The sequence below is a fragment of the Hippoglossus stenolepis genome, chromosome 21, assembly GCF_022539355.2.
Source record: "Hippoglossus stenolepis isolate QCI-W04-F060 chromosome 21, HSTE1.2, whole genome shotgun sequence".
NCBI lineage: Eukaryota > Metazoa > Chordata > Actinopteri > Pleuronectiformes > Pleuronectidae > Hippoglossus > Hippoglossus stenolepis.
The window spans coordinates 538,186-561,165 of NC_061503.1; the positions used below are offsets into that span (position 1 = coordinate 538,186).

The 22,980-nt window shown below is 39.6% G+C and overlaps 1 protein-coding gene across 2 annotated transcripts in view; it reads left to right on the forward strand.

Annotated features, from left to right (window-relative positions):
- The window catches only part of llgl2 (LLGL scribble cell polarity complex component 2), a 60,143-nt gene that overhangs the window by 25,663 nt on the left and 11,500 nt on the right, over nt 1-22,980 (forward strand). For both annotated transcript variants that reach the window (XM_035145339.1, XM_035145340.1), the window contains exons 11-16: nt 1,706-1,917; nt 4,431-4,498; nt 4,585-4,738; nt 16,081-16,185; nt 21,730-21,825; nt 22,035-22,231. In XM_035145339.1, coding sequence (XP_035001230.1) covers nt 1,706-1,917; nt 4,431-4,498; nt 4,585-4,738; nt 16,081-16,185; nt 21,730-21,825; nt 22,035-22,231 — 832 coding nt within the window. The remainder of the gene's footprint in view (nt 1-1,705; nt 1,918-4,430; nt 4,499-4,584; nt 4,739-16,080; nt 16,186-21,729; nt 21,826-22,034; nt 22,232-22,980) is intronic.

The following is a 22,980-nucleotide window of genomic DNA, read 5'->3' on the forward strand; positions in this document are numbered from 1 at the left end:
GGTATCGAATGCTTTTCCTACATAGAGAATTGCGAACACCTCCCAACAAAATTCTACTGCTTGAGTTTACACACGTCCGATGACAATGTTTATGTCTGTGTGTAGCGAGCAGAGTCAGGACAAGCTGCATTATGAATGAATGTGCGCAGCTATGAATGACATTTTTACTCATTTAAGAAAAGCATCGATCCTAATGTGGTGATTAGTATTTATATTGTGGCGGCTCAGAATCACCCCGCCTAATTTTCGGCCAGGAAAAACCCTGGGTGTGTATTTGTAGATTGACCAAGGATTCAAGGACGGTAGTTGTTAAGGTCAGAAACATCGCTACTTTTGTGTAAAGGTACTACTATTGTACCTTTCCATGAATTTGGGATTATGCCTGTTGAAAATGTGAGATACATGTAGACAGATTAAAGGGGCACTTAGATGAATGAGGTATGGATCAAGAGTTTCTAAACCAGTGTGTTTGGATGATTTTGACCTACATAGAGCTTTGATGTATGCAAAGCTCAACTGTTTACCAAACTAAAAGAAAATTGACAGTAAGAAATTAGATTGGGGGTCCCTCTACTGGACAGGTTTGGTAATTGTTTATTCTAGGATTTACAAATATATTGAATGAGAGATCGAAGGAGAGGAAATAGTAATTAAAAGCTTTGACCATGGATAATTTATCAGTAATCCAATTTCTGGATGGAGGTGTGACCTGGATGAGTTCTTAAGAGATGCTTTAGTATTTCTGAATTTAGAGGAACTGTCAGAGGTGGACAGAGCCATTTGATAATAATTAGATTTAGAATTATATCATACTGGTGCGAGTGTTTCAACAAGTATTGATGAGCCTATTAATTTCAGTTGGGTTTTTGACCTACTCCCTGACACTAACAACTCAAACATAATAAATGGTGGCGATTTGAATTGTTACTTAGATCCATATTTAGATAGATGTTGACAATGTCCTTGGATGTCTCTCTCCCTAAAGAATCCCACTTCAATCCTTCAATCTTCACTACTCACACTGAACAAATTTACAGAATACATACCCACGGAATTCAAATATTTCGATAATGGCAAGTTGTCGAATTCCATACATTGTGAACATTTTAAATATTTCATTCGTGGGGATATAATTTCATATGAATCTGCTGCTTAAAAGGAAAGAGAGGGTTGAATATGAGTGATTGAGAACATTGAACACTGAACACAACATTGAACATTGAACACCCTTCAAGCAACGTATCAAGTTTATAAATCTTCTAATGACTATAAAAAATAATGTTAGAATATGAGTATATCTGTATCCTGGGTGGTTAAATAAACAACCTTCTACTTAAAACAAAAACAATTTGAAATGCGGGACAAGCCCACAGAACTTGCAGATTCCAGATTTTTTCCACATCTCATAACCACATAAGAGATCTCTTGTGTTTTTCGCCATTACTTAATTCTAGAGCTGTGTGCAGCACTCTTTGCCACACTTCTACTCTCGTAGGCAGGCAGGCAGAATTCAGCTTCTCAGTGGGATTGAACTCTGGCCACAGTGGGGCACAAAAAGGTCTTAAAATGACAATATATCATCCAACAAAAACACTGTCACTGTTCATATGAAAGGAAGTGCCGTGGCTTAAGGCTTGGGGCACTATGACTAGGTTCCCTTTGTTCACACGCTCATTAGACACATCACTGTTCTGTTTATCTGCAGGAGATCCCAGCGCACTAGTGGTCCTGGTAGAGGAAGAGTTGGTGGTGATCGACCTGCAGACAGAGGACTGGCCAGTCATTCAGACACCATACTTGGTTCCTCTCCACAGCTCAGCAATCACCTGCTCCCACCACATTTCCGCCATCCCCCTCAAACTGTGGGAAAGGGTCATTGCTGCTGGACTTCTGCAGAGCACACACTACTCCAAAAAGGTACACCTTGGGCAGATGTCACCAAAGTGGAGGGTTTCAAACTGTTGTGTTGACAAATAACAGTGAAACTTTTTCTAAATTGGATTTTACAGTAAACTCCACAAAGTCTATGGCTTTTGTTCTTTTCCAGCAGTGATTTTTGATGTTTTTATGATAATACAGATTGCTTCAAAGTTAATATTTGAAACTAACCTCTTTGAAAGTATGCAATTTCAAGTCTTGTGTAAAACCAAGTTTGAAATGCATATTGATATGTAGATTGCTCACTTCATCTCTGTCGGTCGTTTTCTCATGTATGAATGCTTTAAACAGTGATACACCTCTTCATTTTTTTAAGAATCTGCCTTTTTTCATCAATGTTGTAAATATTGTTGTTTTATTGATGTGCTCTGCTACTCGCGGCATCTACATGTATCTCTGTCTGTCCTGGGAGAGTGATCCTTAACATGTTGCTCTCTCTGAGGTTTCTGGTTTAATTTTTTACTCCTGTTAATAGTTTTTTTGGGGTAGTTTTTCCCCACTCTTAGTATGAAGGTTAAGGGAAGAGGATGTCACACTTTGTTAAGCGCTATGACACAAACTGATTTGTGAATATGGGCTACACAAATAATATTTGATTGATTGATAAATTTACGAGTATAATGTTACTCACCTCAAAGTATGCTAATATTTATTGTCATACGTTAATAATAATACAAATGTCTTACATTATAGTTACATGTTTGAACTCTACAAAAAATGTTTTCCTGTCAAACGTGCTGAAGATTTTGTTCACGACAGACCATGTGTTAACAGAGTAACTGTAACAGTCAGGGGCCGTCGGACTGTTAAGCGTCAAACTTTGTTATTTACACAACTGCTTCGTATAGCTAGGTACTGATGCAACATATCTTTGGAAAGCTAAGATTCTTGTGATTCGATTGATGCAAACATTTGAAGAAAAGACCACCAACAAAAAAAAAACAATAACAAAATCGAGGTCACTCACCTAAGAAGCCTCATCGTAATCCACAGATCGGTAACATTCCAACAAAAACGGTCTTGTTACATTGCCAAAGGTCCAGACGATCCAATCCAGTAACATATTTAGTCCAAAACACATTATTACGTCAATAAATACCCACAGACTGCTGTTGCATCATTTCAAACTAGCCGGCAGCTATGTGTAATTATTGATGTATTTTCCCTCGTAACTCCCGTTTGCATGTAAACATAGCCAATATCTTGATTTCAAAATGGAGGCTGCAATCTGAACTTTAGATTGACAGCTCACTTGACCCAATAGGAGCTGGCATGTCCTGTCCACAGCCTACAATAGCCAAGGAGAGACCTCGTTGAAGGACAGTGCCTGCCCCTCTTCTGTCGTGTAAAGACTGATTGCAACCGATTGTTCTGATGACTGGCACTTCGTATAGCCAATGAAATTTCGAACACGCAGATATGCCGCTTCAGGGGGTAAATTTAAAGCCACAGCGAGGAAATCACTGCGTAAAGACGAACAGCTGGTACCAGTTTCTCGTGCGTCTGTGCGTAAAAGTCAAAAAGTGTTGTTTTTGAGAGTTTCTGAGACTTTAGAAGGTAAAGAATGGCGAAACGTTTGGAGAAAACAAATTACTCGACCAAAGAAGCCCTTTGTTTCACTGTGTGTGTGTGTGTGTGTGTGTGTGTGTGTGTGTGTGTGTGTGTGTGTGTGTGTGTGTGTGTGTGTGTGTGTGTGTGTGTGTGTGTGTGTGTGTGTGTGTGTGTGTGTGTGTGTGTGTGTGTGTGTGTGTGTCCCTTTGTTTCACTGTGTATGTGTTTGACCATGGTTACCAAGGGTCCTTTGGAGTCTCCAAATGGCCTTTTTTGGAAAACGCCTAGACATACCCTTAGAAAAACATGTGTAAAATATTCATTTTCTGTGGTATTGTTATCAAATTTGAACTGTGGTCCCATAGTGTTTTCCAGCTCATAAGTCCCAGCTAGAGTCATCTACAGGCATCTGTTTACCAAAAACATTCAGGCGGAAATAAAAACCTTCTACTTCAGTGTATTCCAATGCCAGGAGCACTTACAGTGATTCTGCCTGTCGGGGGAAAGAATCAGAGTGTTACCTTTCAAAAGAGACCAAAACCATGCATGTACTCCAAATGGTTCAAGAACAGCTTTCAATTTACTTTGGGTATGCCTTAGACAGGCGTTTTAGGCGAATTTCACCAGAATGTCAAGAGGTTAAAGAAATAGACATTTTGATTGCCTAACAAGCACCCCTACAGTTAAAGCCATATTTCAATGTGTTTACTTACATGCAGATTGAATCTCAAGTTATCGTGTTAATCTGGCTGACTGTTAGAATATCAATCAAATTGTATTTGTATAGCCCATATTCACAAATCACAATTTGTCTCATAGGGCTTATAATATAAATATATAAGCCCTATAAATATAATGGCAAAACTGGTAATCATGTATGGTATGCAATATTGTGGTTGAACAGATGTCATTATTGTTAAACTTTTTTTCTCTCCATGCAGCCATGGCCAATAACAGGAGGCCAGAACCTTGCCCCAGACCCTCCACAGAGAGACCTGTTGCTCACAGGGTCAGTAAAACCGAATTTTGGGATCATTTCTTTGACTGACTGTAAATCGTATAAACAATATCATGTTCCTTTGTGTGTGTGTATAGGCATGAGGATGGAACGGTGTGTTTCTGGGATGCATCAGGAGTCTGTCTGTATCCCATGTACAAGTTAAGCACAGCTATAGTGTTCCACACAGAAACTGACCCAAATGACAACTTAAACCAAGGCACAGAAGGAGAGTGGCCTCCATTCAGAAAGGTTTGTGCGTTTAATACAGACAATCTACAGAAGTTTGCCATTTTGTTTGTGGATTAATGTAATGTAATGAAATGTTGCTGACAAAATCATGCTTTATTGAGTAAATCTCACACAAAACTGTAGTGGAGAAATTGCTGACTTTGGTTGAGGACCTTGCAAGAACTCTGCTGTTCCTCTTAATTTCCACCTAACAGTGCCTTCATGAGTGCCTAAACCTCCTCAAAAAACACACATCTTGAAAGAAAGAAATTGGAATTGAAAAACTAAATTTTTAAACCAAAAGTCCAAGTTTTGATCTTGAACTCTGAAAAAAAAAACTGTGTATTCAAACTAGAAATAAGTAGGGAATTTTTGTACTTATTTCACTTTCATTATTTTTTTTTTCATCATTTTTTCACTCAGATTTTTATACACAGTCTATGATACAATTAGAAAAAATTCTGTTTATCCTACATACCAATTTTAAAGTTAATTTATTTCATAAAAGGAAACTGAATTTGCTCTATTACTGTTCGCATGTCTGGTTGTAAGTTTCAATTATTTACTTAACTGGAGTTATATCTTCATACATTGCATGTCGGCTATTTCAGAGGTCTGTTAGGAAATCAACACAATTTTCAGACCCAACTTCACAACTTTTCAAAATATAATATAATAATAATAATATAATAATACTAATAAAATAACTGCTGTTATAGTTCCTGTAAATGATTTAAGATCAACCAATAAGAGCCTTTGTCTATGGACCTGACTCAGGCACAGACAATCTGTACTTTTAAATCACTGAGAAGTGGCTATTGGCACTTTAAAGGAAAACCATAACACAATAAATTATCACACAAGTCTAAGAGACCTTTACTTTAAATGCAGATAGTAAGCTTATTTAATATTTCCTGAAGCTAACAGCAAAAAGCAGTAAAATCTGAATCAGTACAAATGTATGAAATAATTAACAATTTAATAAATGATTCTTTAAAAATCATTAATTACAATCATTTATCTTATTACTTTTGTATTATTTAAACATCATTAACTTGATTATTTTCTTAAATTTGTGTACGACTTATTTCTCTTCCAAGCATACACTATCAAGGTTAAATATCTGCTTTAAATTATCTTCGTACTACCCTTCCACTTCCTCTTACACCGAGTTCACACCGGAAGCGCCGCGCCGCGCAGCGCCATTCTCAAGCGCGCAGCCGCCTGGCTGTTCACACCGGACGCGCATTTCTCCGCGCTGGTCAGCCCGCAATTCTGCTTTCTCTGCTTGTTGTTGTATGTAACCCGTTCAATGTAGGGGTTCAGGGGTAAATGATGATGGTCTTCATAGCCCCCCCCTCCTCCCACCCCTCTCTTTCTCTCTCTGTCTGTCTGCTTGTAGTGGATGGGCAGATCGGGAAATTTAATAATGTGATGGGAAAAATCTGGGAAATTGAAACTCCAGGACAACAGCAGGGAAATCCAAAGTGTGGGATGCATATTTGATCATTTATATCATATATAATATGTCATTTATATCGTTTTAAAATCATTTTTCAGTGTGTTTCCTGGCATGATACGCTCGCTGCGAGCGGAAAAAATAGACCTGACGCCGAAACCATCGGTGCAGCCGATGTGAACAGCACAATTGAGTAACATGGGGGCGGAAAGGAGGCGCCCGTCTTTTCTTGGCGCTGCGCACCGCCCCACAGCACTTCCGCGTCCGGTGTGAACCCGACGTTACTGTTTCAGCAATTTCCTCCCTTTGGGATTGTTGATCTTCTTTATCTTCTTTCGTATTAGGTATGGTTGACTTGATGTTATAGTACTGTGTGAGTAGCTCTGGCTCACCTCTCTGCTTGCAGTCTCCAGTGGTAGAGTGAGCCTGAATGAGCTCTTACAATGCTTTTTCTAAACACGAGGGACTGTAAAGAGCACAGATCTCAGTTAGACTTTGTTTTTTCTTGGCTTGCTGACAACCTGTTTGACAAACATATGGAAATTGTATATTTGAACTTGTTTTTGTCTGCCGACATGTTCCACACAACTAAAACAAAAAACTTTGTAGTCTGGTTATGTTATCTCATTATTATAGCAGCATAACTAACAAATGGTTCAGGTCTCACTTGAGCCATTTTAAGTCTAACCTTAAATTTAAGGTTTGTGACAGTAGAGCCAGGGGGTCAAGCTAATGGAGCCATATCCAGGCTAATAGTTTTCATCATTTGAAAAATAAATTAAACTGAAAGTTCAGGTTTTGATCTTGAACTTTGAAAAATACAACAATGTATTCAAAAGTTTGTTTTGGTTAAATATAGTTTTCATTCAATTCTGGAATAGTTTTGAATAAAATATTTATTTTCATTTTTCACTTTCATATATATTTTATAGTTTTCAGTTGCAGATTTGATATCTTCGGATTGAGATCTTTCAAATCTTATTTTGGGGGTTTTAAATCTTTTTTTCACTTTCAGATCGTATTTTTTCAGTTTCAAACTGAGAGGGGCGTGTCATCTTGAGTGACAGCATAATAAAGAAGGCTGAGGACCTTCATCAACCACGTTGCCTTCAAGAACGTAGGTACCGCGTGAGTTATGACTCAACAATTTCTATGCACCATATTCACGTGATTGGCAGTCTAAAAACTGATGCCAGTGACAAAGTTCTGTTAAGCAAGCTGTTTTAGGAGTCATTTAAGCCTAAAAGTCCACTAGACGTGGCTAAGCTAGCGGACGATAGCATTCCCGACAGTCCCTGAATGCACCTCGTCGGAAGATAGTTTTGGCAAAATCGCCACTTATGTTACACTATGTTACAATCATCGTTATAATTTTGAGGATAATTTCCCAGAGTATCTCTTCAAAAAACAGCTGCTTGTCCAGGTGGGGCAGACGCCATCTCAAGTGGATGCTACGCTGCGTTCACAGTGCCATGTGGGAGTGCGAAACGTCAAATATGAAAGTGTGGTTGTTGAACGGCACAATCTGGCAGAGTTAATTGGTCTTATACTGTGATTCATGCCAAATTTAAAACAGCTTGCAAAACAGAACTTTGTCACTGGCATCCGTTTTTTAACTGCCAATCACGTGAATATGGTGCATAGAAAATGTTGAGTCATCTTTGTTATGCTGTCACTCAAAATGGCACGCCCCTCTCAGTTGCGACCAAGTCCCCCATGCCAGATCAAGAACATAAGTCTGAAACTGGAAAAATACGATCTGAAAGTGAAAAAAAGAAATTTTATACAGAAAAAAATTAGATCTAAATCTGAAAATATAAAATCTGCAACTGAAAACTATAGGACCCGAAATATCAAAATATATATGAAAATGAAAAATTTCAATAAATATTTTATTCAAAACTATTCCAGAACTGAATAACAATTATATTTAACCCCAAAAAACGTTTGTATACATTGTCATATTTTTCAAAGATCAAAAGTTGAACTCTCAGTTAAAATGTTAGTTTTCAAATGATCAAAACTATTGGCCTGGATTTGGCTCCATAAGCTAATGCCATCCGAGGTAACGAAGGTTAAAGGTCAGACAATGTTTTTCTGAGGTGTTTAGGGGCAAATATAATTCAGTTTTGTCTAAATTTAGAAGTAAAACGTCATGGGTCAGGCCTTAAGACGTTTCTGAAGTTTAAGTACCTGATCAGTTTCATCTGGCTTCATTGATAATTACAGCTGGGTGTCATTGGCATAACAATGTAAATGTATATGGTGCTTTCTGATAATGTTGCCTAAAGTAAGCATATATATAGTGAATAGTATCTGTCCCAGAACAAACCTTGTGAAACTCTATTACTATACATGACATGAACTACGGAGGATGTCTGCTTCATTGCTCCTTTCTCCGGAGTTTGCCTTAACAAATGAACAACGCAGCAGGAGAGTCTCCGCTCAGATGCGTTTACAACAACACAGATATCTGTGGAGCATTCAGATGATGGTTGTAGCAGCATGAAGAGGCATGGACATTCTACTGAGTTTTTACTAGGGGGCTGGCCGGAGAAACTCCAGAAAAAGTCATAAGACTTTCACTCCAACATTTTTGTTCTAACATACAGCCCCTCCGGTGACTGTCGGGCAATTTTATGAAGTTCAGTGCATGTCTGAAATCAGTTATATTTACCTTTAACAAATTGGAATCTATCTAAGATGACTTAGTATGACTTAATCTAGCCTAATGCTGTTCCTTGACGCACTTTTTTAATCTTGATTGCTACGCTTTTTTCTTTTTGATCACTGTGATTACCTACATTTATTAGTTTGTGCACCTTATAAAGGAAAATGTCTCATGTACAATCCCACTCAGTCTTATGAAGTCACATTGATTATTTTACTCCCAGAGGAGGAGAAAAAAGACAAGCATAGCAAAATACAATGATGCATTTAAAGAGGATGTCAATCAGTAGTTGAGTGAATCTGAGGAGCTGCAACATAACAGCCTTGGCCAATGTGATCCTGTTGCAAAAAATTAAGGTCTGAACCTCAATTACCATCACAGTTACATCCATAGTCATGCCAGATGATTAGCAAGATGACATAAAACCAATTAACGTGTCAAATGTGGGAAGCCAAGCAACTGGCACACAAACACTGCCACTGAAGGAAAGTGGTTGCTGCTACTTCTTCTTCTGCATGTCTTGAAGATGAGGCAGACAGAAATCATTAAAGGACAAACATCAACTGGAAGAACAGAAAGGACAGCTTAAATTGCACAAGGATATTGTAGCATACATTGCTAAATTTAATGTATGCTCTCAGAGCATCCTAATTGGAAACAATTCCAATACGGAAACGGTCGAATGCAATGAACTCTTATTTGGAAAAAGGAAAACCTAAACCCAAAATTCACAAATTCCACCAATGTAACAAAACCTAAAAGAAACTAAACTTGACTAATTGGATCCAGGAGCAAAGCCTCAGCAGAAAAAAATCACACCTCAGTTAATTCTTTCTGGGCCTGTGTCAATAAGTCAACCGAATCAATATTCAAGGCATAGCACTGCAACAAAGAACACTCAAACACACCAATTGTGGGTCACAAAATGAGAATCACAACATGTTGGGCACTATGAGAAGGCAAAATGACTGATTACTACACTCTGATATAACAGCAATTCCTTTCATCGTTGTCAAAGAGAGAGATCCCAATTTGTTTATGGATATCCATTAAAATGGGAGTCCTCCTAAGGAACTTTTCAGAGAGAGGATATGTTAAAGCTAAAGCTTTATTGCTAGAGCATTTTTGAAATGAACAGAAAGTTGCATCTGCATATATGGATAAAGCTCCTTCATGGCCTCCTATCAAAACAGAAGATGTAAAAGTTCTTCAGGACTACAGCCTTTTCTTCAGAAGCAGCTGTAACGCCATGGGAGGAGTCAAATATATGCATTAGCTGGATCTGCTTGCCAATATGTTGACAGATATAAGGAAGTTGCCTTATAAACTTTGAGTGGAGAACTGTAGCCTGTGAGCTGCAGGAGAAGCAGCGTCACAGAGCTACATTCTGTGACATTACTAATTTTCTTGAAAGGCAAGTAAAAATCATAACTGACCCAGTGTTTGGAAACATACAGGACGCTCAGTGACAATAAACATAGGTGTAAACAAACTCAAACCACCGCCTCGTTCTGGAATTAAAGAAATAAGTTTTGCCACTACTGTAGCCCTTGTGAAAAATACAATCTTAACTTTGAACTATAAGGAAGGAACTGATAGGAGATGCGTCTTGGAGGACACACTGGATTTGTGACATAGAAAAGATAAACACTCTGGGGCTGGTGATCATCAATGTAAACTTCCCACTGTTCCTGTGCAAGTCGAAGAAGAGCAGCAAGATCATTTCCAAAAAAGGCACATATTCTCTAATATGCACACAATATGGCTCACAACTTTCTCTTGGCCAATGGTCCCAAGAGAAAGTTGTGAGCCATGGCCATGGAGGTGGCTGTCTTACAATTTACCAATTTCTGTGAACTGCCCAAACAGACAGGGGTGCATGCAGATCGATATGGAATTATGTGAATATACGGGACTATCATGCAAATAAAAAAGATCTCTAGCATGTTAACGCTAGCGCGGTTGCAATCTTTTGTTTTAATCTTGTTGTGAAAAAAGTGACCATAATACATTGAAATGATATTAAACTAGGGTATTACAATCATTATCGTAATTTTTGAATCCTTATTTATGGAGAAAATACTACATCTGTGGGTCTCTCTCACAGCTTACCGGTGATTTGCAAGGATTTCTGGGTACCCCTACGTTCGAAGTGAGGGTCAGAAAAATCTCAGTTTCGAGTGCTATAAAGCCCTATGCCTTAGCCCTACCCCTCCGTCCCAACAGGTATTGGGCCAGCCTACCCCTACACGAAAACGCGCAAAATGAAGGGGAAGTGGTAGGGCCAAGTGTTGAAATGGGATCGGGCGAGGTTTAGTGAAGAGATACAGTGTCATTTCCACCTGCCTAGCCATTAGAGCAATCCAAATTGAAGTGTCACCTTCACTAGACACAGACTCATTAATAAAGGCACTCAGACATTTTATGGCAAGACATGGTCAAGTTCTGGAAATGCGTTCTGATAATTGTAGAGTTGAGAACAGCCATTGAGCAGTGGAACTAGTCACAGATTAACAATGTATTTCTCCAGCAAGGAATTAAATGGACTTTCATGCCCTCAGATGGCTCAAATCCTAAAGGACCTTGCGAGAGGTTTACAAGATCAGTGCGGAAAGTCCTCAACTCCACCTTGTATGTGCACAAAGTTATTTGTGAAGTGGAACCGATCATCAACAGCTGGCCATTTACCAGGGTATCCACGGATCCTAACGACTTGGAACCATTGTCACTCAACCACCTGTTGCTGTCTTTACCACAGGAGACTTTCAAAGGGAAGACATGTACTGTATGCTTGCAGGCAATGGAAGCAGGTCTAAAACAATCAGACTTGTTTTGGATAAGATGCATTAAAGAATACTTACCTCAGCTGCAGAAGCAGCAGAGCTGGTCAGTAATTAGGCACAACATCATTCCTCAAGATATTGTCCTTTTGTCGAAAATATAGCACCTCGCAATTCCTGGGTCGTGGGAAGGGTTCTACAAACATTTCCAGATAGACCTTTCTGACTACACCTCGGTTAAGAAGATGATGGTCTAATAACCATCATCAACTCTGGTGTTTAAATAAAAAATAAAAAAATATATTGCACTTACATATAGCACTTTGTAGTTTGGCTTTTTTAAACTAATGTACTTACATGATTATTGGTTTTCTGGGTTTGTACCCTCTTGGTTGAATGCACTTATTGTAAGTTGCTTTGTCTGTAATGTAATGTAAAAGACGATTTGTGATATAAAATATAGAGCAGCTGCTTGGACCTGCCCATAACTAAGATCTGTCTGCTACAGGAGGCTGATTACACAACATTTTGTTCCAGTCTCTGTAACAGAATCTTTTGAGTAATGGTGTCAAATGCACCATTAAGATCCAGCAGGATGAGTATTGAGAGTCATAGTCAAAGTCCATTGTCTGAGGTCTTCAAAAGGTCATTGGTAACTCAACAGTTTAACAACAGGTAACTACACTGTGTGCACACTTGTATTTTTGAGGATTAATTTTATTATTGAACAACTACAGTGCTCTCGGTCAATCCAAAATGTTAATAAACCTCAAACCTGAATATTTAAGAAGGTAAAAGTGAGGTTTTGGCTTTCTTAGGAGAATATCTATGTGTGCACAATTATTGGGAAACTATTAGTGTGCAGAATTATGATGCAACTAAATGAAAAACGAAAAATTTCCCATCTCACTTGTTTATTTTCATCTGTTAAAGTGAGAATAATAAACAAACAACTCCAAATTTACAAATAAACATTTCTGACATTTCAAAAAAAAAAAATCAGTGACCAATATAGCCACCCTTCTTTTCAATAACAGTAATAAGCCTTCCATTCATGGATTCTGTCAGTTTCTTGATCTGTTGACGATCAACTTTTTGTGCAGCAGCAACCACAGCCTCCCAGACACTGTTCAGAGAGGTGTACTGTTTTCCTTCACCGTAAATCTCCTGTTTAAGAAGGGCTCACAAGTTCTCAGTAGGGTTTAGGTCAGGTGAGGAAGGGGGCCATGTCATTATTCTTTCATCTTTAAGGCCTTTACTGGCTAGCCACGCAGTGGAGTACTTTGATGCATGCGATGGAGCATTGTCCTGCATAAAAATCATGGTCTTCTTGAAAGATGCAGACTTTTTCCTGTACCACTGCTTGAAGAAAGTGTCTTATAAAAACTGGCAGTAGGTTTGGGAATTGATTTTGAGTCCATCTTCAACCCGAAAAGGTCCAACTAGCTCATCTTTAATAATACCAGCCCATACCAGTACCCCACCTCCACCTTGCTGGCGTCTGAGTCGAAGTGGAGCTCTGTGCCCGTTACTGATCCAGCCACGGGCCCATCCATCTGGTCCGTCAAGAGTCACTCTCATCTCATCAGTCCATAAAACCTTTGAGAAATCTGTCTTCAGATATTTCTTGGCCCAGTCTTGACGTTTCAACTTATGTGTCTTGTTCAGTGGTGGTCGGGTTTCAGCCTTCCTTACCTTGGCCATGTCTCTGAGCACTGAACACCTTGTACTTCTGGGCACTCCAGGTAGGTTGCAGTATGACAGCACTGGAGGATAATGGGTTCCTGGTAGCTTCACGTTAGATTCTTCTCAAATCTTTGGCAGTTAATTTGCGTCTTTTTTTCTCAACACGTTTCTTGCGACCCTGTTGACTATTTGCAACAAAACGTTTGATGGTTCTGTGATCACGCCCCAATATCTTAGCAATTTCAAGAGTGCTGCATCCCTCTGAAAGGCTTTATACAATTTTTGACTTTTCAGAGTCAGTTAAATCTCTTTTTTGGCCCATTTTGCCTGAGGAAAAGAAGCTGCCTAATAATTATGCACACCTTGATATAGGGTGTTGATCTCCTTAGGCCACACCCTCCCTCATTACACAAATACACATCACCTGATATGCTTAAATCCAATGGGCATTCAAGTTTATACAGCTTGGAGTTGGAAGATATGCATAAAAATGATGATATGGTCAAAATACTCACTTGCCTAATAATTGTGCACAGTGTTTTTCTGTGCTGTTGATGAATTATATATCTGACTGAACATCTTCAAACAAATCATTCTCATGCAAGTAATCACATCTAGTTAACAACTGCTTTTTGAGGATTTTAGAAATAAATTAAGTTTGATTTGGGTCTATAGTAAACTAAAACGGCTTCTTTCATTTTGGAGGGCTTTCTTGTAATAATGGAAATGATAATTGTAATTTCAAATGTAATTTAAAAATGGTCAGATTGAAGGTGCTTTTGCGGAAATATTAAATTGTCAATTTCCATTACATATGTCAGAATAAGAGCAAGAGTGTGATTAAAACGTGTAGGTTATATACACGTCGACTAAAACCAATGGAATAAACTAATCTACGTGAATGTAGAAATGACCCACTATAATGTCTTCATCTGTGTTTAGAACTAACTAAGAAAGTCTGAGAATTCAGATACAAAATTCAGAGTAAGGGGCAGAAATACAAACCATATCTCATGCATCCCCCGACATTCTAGGCCTATAGTAGCATAACTAAGACCTGGTCCTAGGCACCTGAGCCAGAAAGTTTTAAGTCAGGTGAACCTGAGATGCGCCTGTGAAATAGTCTGCAAGTAGTAGAGTGAGAAAGTCGAGGTTGTTTCGTTCCTCGTTCAACTCAATTCTCTGCTAGTGACGGACGATAACCAGAAGGATTAATCTGGATGTGAGTGATGTGCAGTTCGCTGGCTGGGACTCAACCTACTGCTCACTTTTGACTGACGCGTGACTGTTAACGCTGGTTAACGAGTACTTTTATCTCCTCTCCAAAACGGGAGATACGGCTCTGATATTTTTTAAATTTTGTATTATTATTTATTTTTTGGCCTTTTTATTTGTGGAGAGGATAGTGAGCAAGCTGTGAAAAGGGGAAGACAGAGAGTTGGGGAAGACATGCAGCACAGGGCCGTGGGTCGGATTCAACCAGGGGCCGCTACGGGTGAGGTTCTGATTTGACGTGCTATGGGGGTTCAAACGTGACTATTTGTGTTGTTGATGAACTAAAAAAGTTCCACCGGATCGTTTTATGTTATTTATAGACTGAGGACTGAGATATGAATTCAAGACTGTTTTGTTTTGTTTATTAACTGAAAAATGTACTCTTAATACCACCTAAGTGGAAATTGCTTTATTTGGAAAGTTGAAAGTGTCTTGGTTTTTGTGTTAATACATTTCTAAACAATTGAAAAACAAAGTGGAAATGTTTGGTTTGTTCACTAATTTATTTTAAGGTTGTATGAACCATTTGGTTTACAAGGCATACATCCTTTGTGTCGGATGTTTTCTTTTTGTGTGAGTATTAAAGTAACTGTCAGGTAAATGCATGGCTAGCACCATAATACAAAATAAATAAATATAAAATAGTTTCACATTAATACCTTCACAACGTTCTGAAGAATTTTGGACAAGCTGCAGAGTTTTTAAAGACTAAATGGTGCAGCCTTATAATAAGGAGTTTAAATAGTCACGTCTGGAGGTAACAAAGGCATGGACTAACTTTTCTGCATCTTTTTGAGACAATGTGCCTGATTTTTGTAATAGTATACATTTGTAGTTATCCTCTTATTGAATAATTTTCTCCTGATTTGTGTGTAACAAAGTGAATTTCAATTCTTAATTTTTTAATTCCTAATTAGTTTTTATAACAACACATAAAATATGCACTAATTAATATCAGCACCTTGACACCTTTTCTGTCATTGTGGGATATTTAGGATCCACTGTTCTTGGACTTCGAATAGGGACTAAAAGGAGATAGCCTCTGTTGATCATTCTATTTTTATGCCTCCGCACAGGCGACAACCTAAGACCGTCCATGCCTCTGTTCGTCCCATTCTTGTGGACACGATATCTCCAGAACGCCTTGAAGGAATTTGTTCAAATTGGTACAAACATTCACTGGGACTCAAGGATGAACTGATAAGATTTTGGTCAAGGTCACTGTGGCTTGATACGTGATATCATTTTTTATTAAATGTGATATCTGAAGACCACCTTGACGGAATTTCTTGCACTTTTGATAAGTTGTCAATTGGACTGAAAGAGGAAGTTATTTATAAGAATCTGAAAAAAATTGTATGTAGATTGAAACGGCACTGTCGGAGGCATACAACCTTGGTGTGGTATTTCTAGTTTTTATCAGTCTTTGTCAACTGTATGACAGTTCAATGCTTAGTTACGGCTCAATCATTTTTTATTGTTTGTTTTCCAGGTTGGGTGTTTTGACCCCTACAGTGATGACCCTAGGCTCGGCATTCAGAAGATCCATCTTTGTAAATACAGTGGTTATCTGACTGTGGCTGGCACTGCTGGACAGGTGAGATGACTCTTTTAAGATCTGTCAACATTCAAGTACATCCGTTTCTTTCTAAATTAAGAAAAATGTCCTTCTGTGAGAGCCTCTCATCCCCTTATTTTCCCAGCCCTCTGGCTCTGCTGCCAGACTGTTTTGCCTTTGCCTCTAACTCTCTTGCTTCCCTGTAACATTAGATATAATGTGTATGTCCCTCTTCTGCAGTTCAATTGATAATTCAGAAATTTCCTGCAGTGTCCAACATCAGGCCCAGGTTGATAACAAAAGCATGAGAGGTCAATCACATGGCCAGAACTACACGATTCTGGTGGGATACATTGTCTCTTGTCTCACTCTCAACTAGGGCTGGGCAATTAAGCGAAAATGTTTCAAAACTGACATTTATAACCTCTAAGCGACTGTTAATTTGGTTTATAATTTCCCCAATGTGTGCATTCAGGAACTGTCGGGTTTCCGCTACGTTCATTTTGCTGCGGTGGCCCGGGTACCTTGTACCGTGACATATTACCCTTCTGCATGTCCTCCCTCCTCGCTACCCAGCTGACATGTGATCACTTTACACATTAAAGGGATAGTTCACTAGAAAATGAATATTCACTCATTATCTACTCACCACTATGCCGATGGAGGGTTGGGTGAAGTGCTTGAGTCCACAAAACACTTTTGGAGTCTCAGAAGTAAACTTTTTAGCAGCTGAATCCAATACAATTAAAGTAAGTGGCGACTGAGACTTCAGATGTAATAAAATAACATTCCTCCATACTGCTCGTGTGGTGTCATCCAAGTGTCCACAAGCCCCAACATTTATATTCGACTCGGTCATTTACACAGTGTGCCTAAAAGTCCACCGGAAGTGGCTCAGCTAGTGGACTTAGATACACGATGGTGTGTCCGAGGGTCCATGAATGCACCTCGTAGGACAATATCAGAGGACATTTAGGCTAAAAACATGTTGTAAATGACCCTGTTTCGAGTCGAATATAAATGTCGGGGCTTGACTAATATCTACAAGGAAGGGAATAATTATAATCATAACATCACCTCTTTCTTGTGAATAGTCAGTAGATCACGGGGCGTCACTGGTATAGAGAAAAGATTTCTCCCTGCCCTCCCCACAATGTCTTCCAAGGCTGCGAACATTACCACTGAGCCTCATTCAACATGAGATGAAAAAATTTACCTGAACACAGCACTTGATTGTGTGCCAAAATGACGTGGCACTCAGTGTGTTTATTCAGTTTAAGTGTGTTTATTCAGTTAAAGATACGATAGACCAACATTGCAACCCAGTTCATGTCCTCCATGTGCTTCACAAATGGAGATCTGATGAGGAGGACTTCCCTACTGAAATCACACAAGCAGGTGAGGAACTAGCCCCGGGACTGCCACTGGATCTTGAAGTGCAGAAGCAGCTATTGGAAGTGTGTCCCTAACTCATTGCAGAGGATGTAAAAGAAACAGACATTCAAAGCATGTGATATAATTGGGTCCACAATTTTTCCTGCCTCATGTGTGCCGCTCTTAGGGGATCTTCTTGGTCACCAAGGCCTGATGATGGATGATACAGTGGTTCCAAACAGACTCAGGGCCAACTGTTTGAACCTGTTTCATCAGATCGCTGTGCGAACAGTCATTGCCCTTGCACCATCAGTGCATATTCAACAACAGCAGACCCAATCACTATAATTATAAGAATTATATCACTCAAACCTTGACTATTTCATCTGCTGTGGTGCACACTTGCAGACAATGACAAATAAAAGCTCCTCCTGGACACTGAGCTCTAGTGCACATACATCATTACAGCACAACTAGCAACGTCGGTAGACCAGTAAAGAACCTCTCAGGGCACCTGCCCAACATCTTGAGCTGACGTAGTTCAGAAGTGTACCAGGGAGCAGTTTGGGCAAAAGAGACAACTTGTGTTTTCAGAGATTTCTGTGGATACACTGACATTGTAAAAGTCCAAGAGATACAGGAGTGAGGAAGTGATGGCAGGGACTGGGTACGTCAGGGTTGACATTTCTGATGTTGCGGTATGATATGATACGGTGTACCTTTTATTTACTTAGCAGCAGGTTGGTGTTGAATAGCACGGCTTTATGGTTTGTTCGGCAGAGTTGATGTTATACGGTGTGATGCCGGAACAGCAGACCAAATCAAGGATATGGCCCTTGCTATGGGTTTTATATTTGACATAGTGCGTTAATTCAAAACAGTTAAGACAACCACAATTTAACCACATATTCTCTGCACCATTTCTAGGCAAAGAGAGGTTGCAATTTTAATAGACAAAAATATCTCATTTATCCATATTAAAACTGTAACAGACCTGGAAGGACAATTTATCATCTTAGATATCTCCTGTCTCCCACACCTGGAATATTAACCATTCCCACAAACCACCCAACAGATGGCTATTTAATACATCCTTACTTAAAGACCAAGACCTTGACAGTTTCATTAAAAGAGCGTGGGCTTCTTTCCTCGAAATAAATGATTCACCAGAGAGAATCACCATCATACTCCACACACAAGAAAACGAAAGATAAGGAGCAAGAAACGTATTTGGAACAAAATCTGACAACATCAACACACAAAACCCCTCAGCACAAAACCAACATGATTTACGGAAATACAATCTACGACTAAATGAATGTATAAATTGGAGAACTCAATTCATGATACAAACACTCAGACATTAAAATTTTGAATACAATAACAAATCAGGAAAATACCTAGCCAACTTAATCAAATGACAAAGAAAAAAACAGAAAGAGCAATCCCATCTATCATTCACTCAGGCTTCATTAAAGGTAGACACTCATCTAACAACCTAAGCAGATTATTCAACTTAATCCATTATACATCCAGTGCAAATTCACCGAGAGCCATACTTTCAGTAGATTCCGAAAACGCATTTGACAAGGTAACTTCAACCTACTTCTCAAAACACTAGAGGACAACCTTCAAAGATGGGTGAATTTACCGATCTCTCTCACAGGAAGATATGCCACATTAAGAATGACCATACTACCCATGATAAACTACCTGTTCTCAATGGTTCATATCAAACCCCCTCTCACCTCACTTAAATCCATAGACTCTGCCATCACAAAATTCTACTGGAAAAACAAGAAGCAGAGAATCAAACTTAACCCAAAACCCAAGGAATTGTCGATTCACCAAACTTTCTTCATTACTTCATTGCCCATCCACTCAATACATCCACAAATGGACTGACCCGAAACATTTTGACAGCTTCGGGATAGACATAGAACAACACTTTGCAAAGACATCCATATCTGAGACTTACCATTCGTTTGCCGTGCCATCATTAAACATCCGTCTTTCAAAACCCCTACCATATCTACAACGCTGACAGCCTGGTGGAAATTACACCAAATAACCAACGCCACAACTTCACCTACCAAACACACTCCAATCTTGAACAATCCTGACCTTTTTAATTAATAAAAAAAAACAACCTACACTTCACAACATGGAACTCAATTGCATATTTAACAACATGTGACACAATATGGAGTCCCCAAAAATGTGTCTAGTTGGGGAGGAGAGAGGACAAGCAGCCGCCGGAAGTGGGTTCTCGGAGCTGGAGAGTGCACATTTATTCTCCACATTGTGTGCTGACGCCGTAACCTGAAGATGGTGTGACTTAGCCGGCGAGCACTGCAGCGAAACAGCGCCACCAAACCAAAGAGGACGACTCCCTGCAAGTAAAGGGCAGGGAAGTCTGAGCACAGCTTCTTCTGTCAGTTCCCGGGATGAAGGTCGCTGAACATATCCCACAGTAACTAACCACAAATGGCGGGGAGGACGCAGTAGGTCAACGTCCTTGGAGAAGAGTCTAGATCTTGAGCAGTTGTAGCCACAGGAGCACCAGCATAAACTGGGTGTACCGGAGTGTTGTCGGATAGGGCTGCGTACCGGTTGGAGAGGCTTATGTTAGGGGGTCAGGCAGCCCTGTCTTTGTCTCTCTTACAGCCACATAGCACAACTTCTGTCCAGGACGTCTGATGGTAAAGTGTAGAGCAGGAGGAGATCAGAGGTCCCACAAAACTGTTTCCTGGATGGCTGCATTAATGAAGGTCTGACAAATAGCCACATCAATGTAGCTGGTCAAAAGAGAGCCTTCTTGAGTTCATCAGAAAGCTGGCAGATATCATCCTTAAAGGGATAGTTCACAGAAAAATTTTAATTTGCTCATTATCTACTCACCACTATGCCAATGGATGGGTGGGTGAAGTGTTTGAGTCCACAAAACACTTCTGGAGTTTCAGGGGTTGCAGCCAAACCCAATATAATTGAAGTAACTGGTTTCCACATCTTCAAACTGTGGTGTCAACCCCGACAGTCAAATTGGATGCTCTTTTCGCAATGTTAGATGGAAGCAACAGCATGTCCTGCCTATACTCCCGACATGCGCTGGGGTGCAAGGGCCCATTCAGTGCTGCTTGCAGCTTTAATTTTAATTTTCAAACTGTGCCTCTCCAGAAGTCTTCTCACAATTTCAAAATGCCACTGAAAGTTTATGAAGATGCTCCCAAAAGTGAAGCCAAATCATCTTGATCACCCCCTGACCGGCTGCAGTATAGGTCATAAACTCTGCCTGCTCCATGTTATTGGATGGGACATGGACCAAGTACAAGGAAAAACCCAAAATTGTTTTCTCAAAAATGGTTTCTATTATTTCAAGTAGTTGTTATTACACTGATTCAAGAATTTATTATTCTGGTAAGTTTGCTTGATACTATAAAATGGGGTGAAACATTATGTTTGACGGCTGAGACTGACTATTTATTGGTTGAATGAGTGTATCAGCAAGACCCAGATACCATGGCTGCACACCACAATCACTCCTATCAAGACTGCAGTTCCAAATGATGTCAAAAGGGCAAGATGGCGGCACCATATCCTTGATATTTTAGCTTAATTTCTGTACAATGGGAGGAAGTGGTGACGTGTAGTCCATTTTTTACAATCAGTTATGCGGAATAGGGAATAACTCATGGAGCAAGAATATGAAACAAGACCATATGCCTCACTACTTTTAGTTTCCTGGCAGATGTAATTAATATTGATTTGAACAGTGGACTGCCAGATTGGGTGTGAGTTGCTGCCCCAAGTGAAGGGGTATCTCATTGTCTAGTTCAGAAGTGAGGGGAAGATGGAGTGGGAGATGTACAGGTAGGTCAGTGAGGCATCAGCAGTAATGCTGGTGTTGTACTGAACTGTTGGTGGTGAAAAGGGAGCAGAGTCGTCGTCATGTTGCCTCCTGAGCATCTTCCATTGGAGGTTTACCGGGTATTAACATAAACACTGAAGAGGTGGACTTTCATTCACTTTTTCTAATCATGTTTTGTGATATTATGATTTGCGACAGTGGAGCATTGTGACTGTCCAATATTTAAAATACTTTCAGAATCTAAGCGCTACAACCCACGCCTACTTTCAAACCAGTTTTCACAAAGTTTTTGTTCTTCTTATTTACTTGTAATCTACTTTGTCCTGGGTTTGCCTTTGCAGATCCTGGTGCTGGAACTGAATGACGAGGCAGCGGAGCAGATTGTAGAGGCAAAAGTTATGGACTTATTGCAGGGCCAAGAGGGCTTCCGCTGGAAGGTAACGAGTTTTGTGTTGGCAACTGCAAAAACAAAAAGCATTACTCATCTGTTAGCAATTATAACACTTATTTCCTGAAAGCTGCAATATCTTACAGTACTGTTAAATTACTCCCCTGTTGCATCCCTTGTGTCATTGTTATATACGTAACCATCCAATTCTAGCCTCATGACTAATGCTGTATGATTGGTGGTTCTATTGTTGATAAGGGTCACACTCGACTGGATGTGCGAGAAGACCCAGTACTGTTCCCGCCAGGCTTCCAGCCCTTTGCTCTGGTCCAGTGCCAGCCTCCTGCTGTGGTCACAGCCCTGTCCCTGCACACAGAGTGGAAGCTGGTAGCTTTTGGCACAAGCCATGGTTTTGGCCTGTATGATTACCAACAGAAGAGCAACGTCCTCATCAGGTTAGAAGACACAAAGAAATTAAAGCTGTGTTTGTACTTACAAATTTACTAAGTTTGCCCTTGTCAGAAACTTTATTCAGCACCCATCTACAAACAGGTTTTGAGCAAATTGATTCTTTACTCTACTTCACCTGCCTTTGTTACTAGTTTAACTCCGTAGATGTTTCTGTGTGTCCCTTGTGAGCTGGTTTGGCCTCCCTGGTCTAACTAGAATTGATAGGAAACATTCAAAATTACATTTAATATTTAAAGTCATCCTATAGATATATGTAGATAAGCACAGGCACTTTAAGTTTATTACTGAGTAGTATGAAAAACTTTTATGAACAGAAGCTAGAAGTAATGTCGGACTGTTTCATCTGAAAAGCAGAATAGTTAGTAGTAGTGGTAGTTGTAGTCGAAGTTGTTAGTCATTCAGCTCAAGTTACCATGGTGATTTACCCTGGTAAACAGGCTTTGTAACACGTTAAGCCTGAGGTTACCTTGATTACCAGATATCCTGCTTCAAAGTGCAGGCCTTGGCTTAAGGGGGAAAAAGGTAGAACAGTTCCAAATGGTTACACTTTCCAAAACAACAAATTTAAACAATGTAGCCATATAGGATAATCTCCTGTTGGACACAATGCTCTCTTAGATGTTACATTAGGTGCTTTTGTAAGTGGCTAACTGCACGTGAAACAAGTCATGCATATTTAAGCTTTCCTGAAACAGAGGACATGGAACACACTAACTGATTCACATCTGCATTT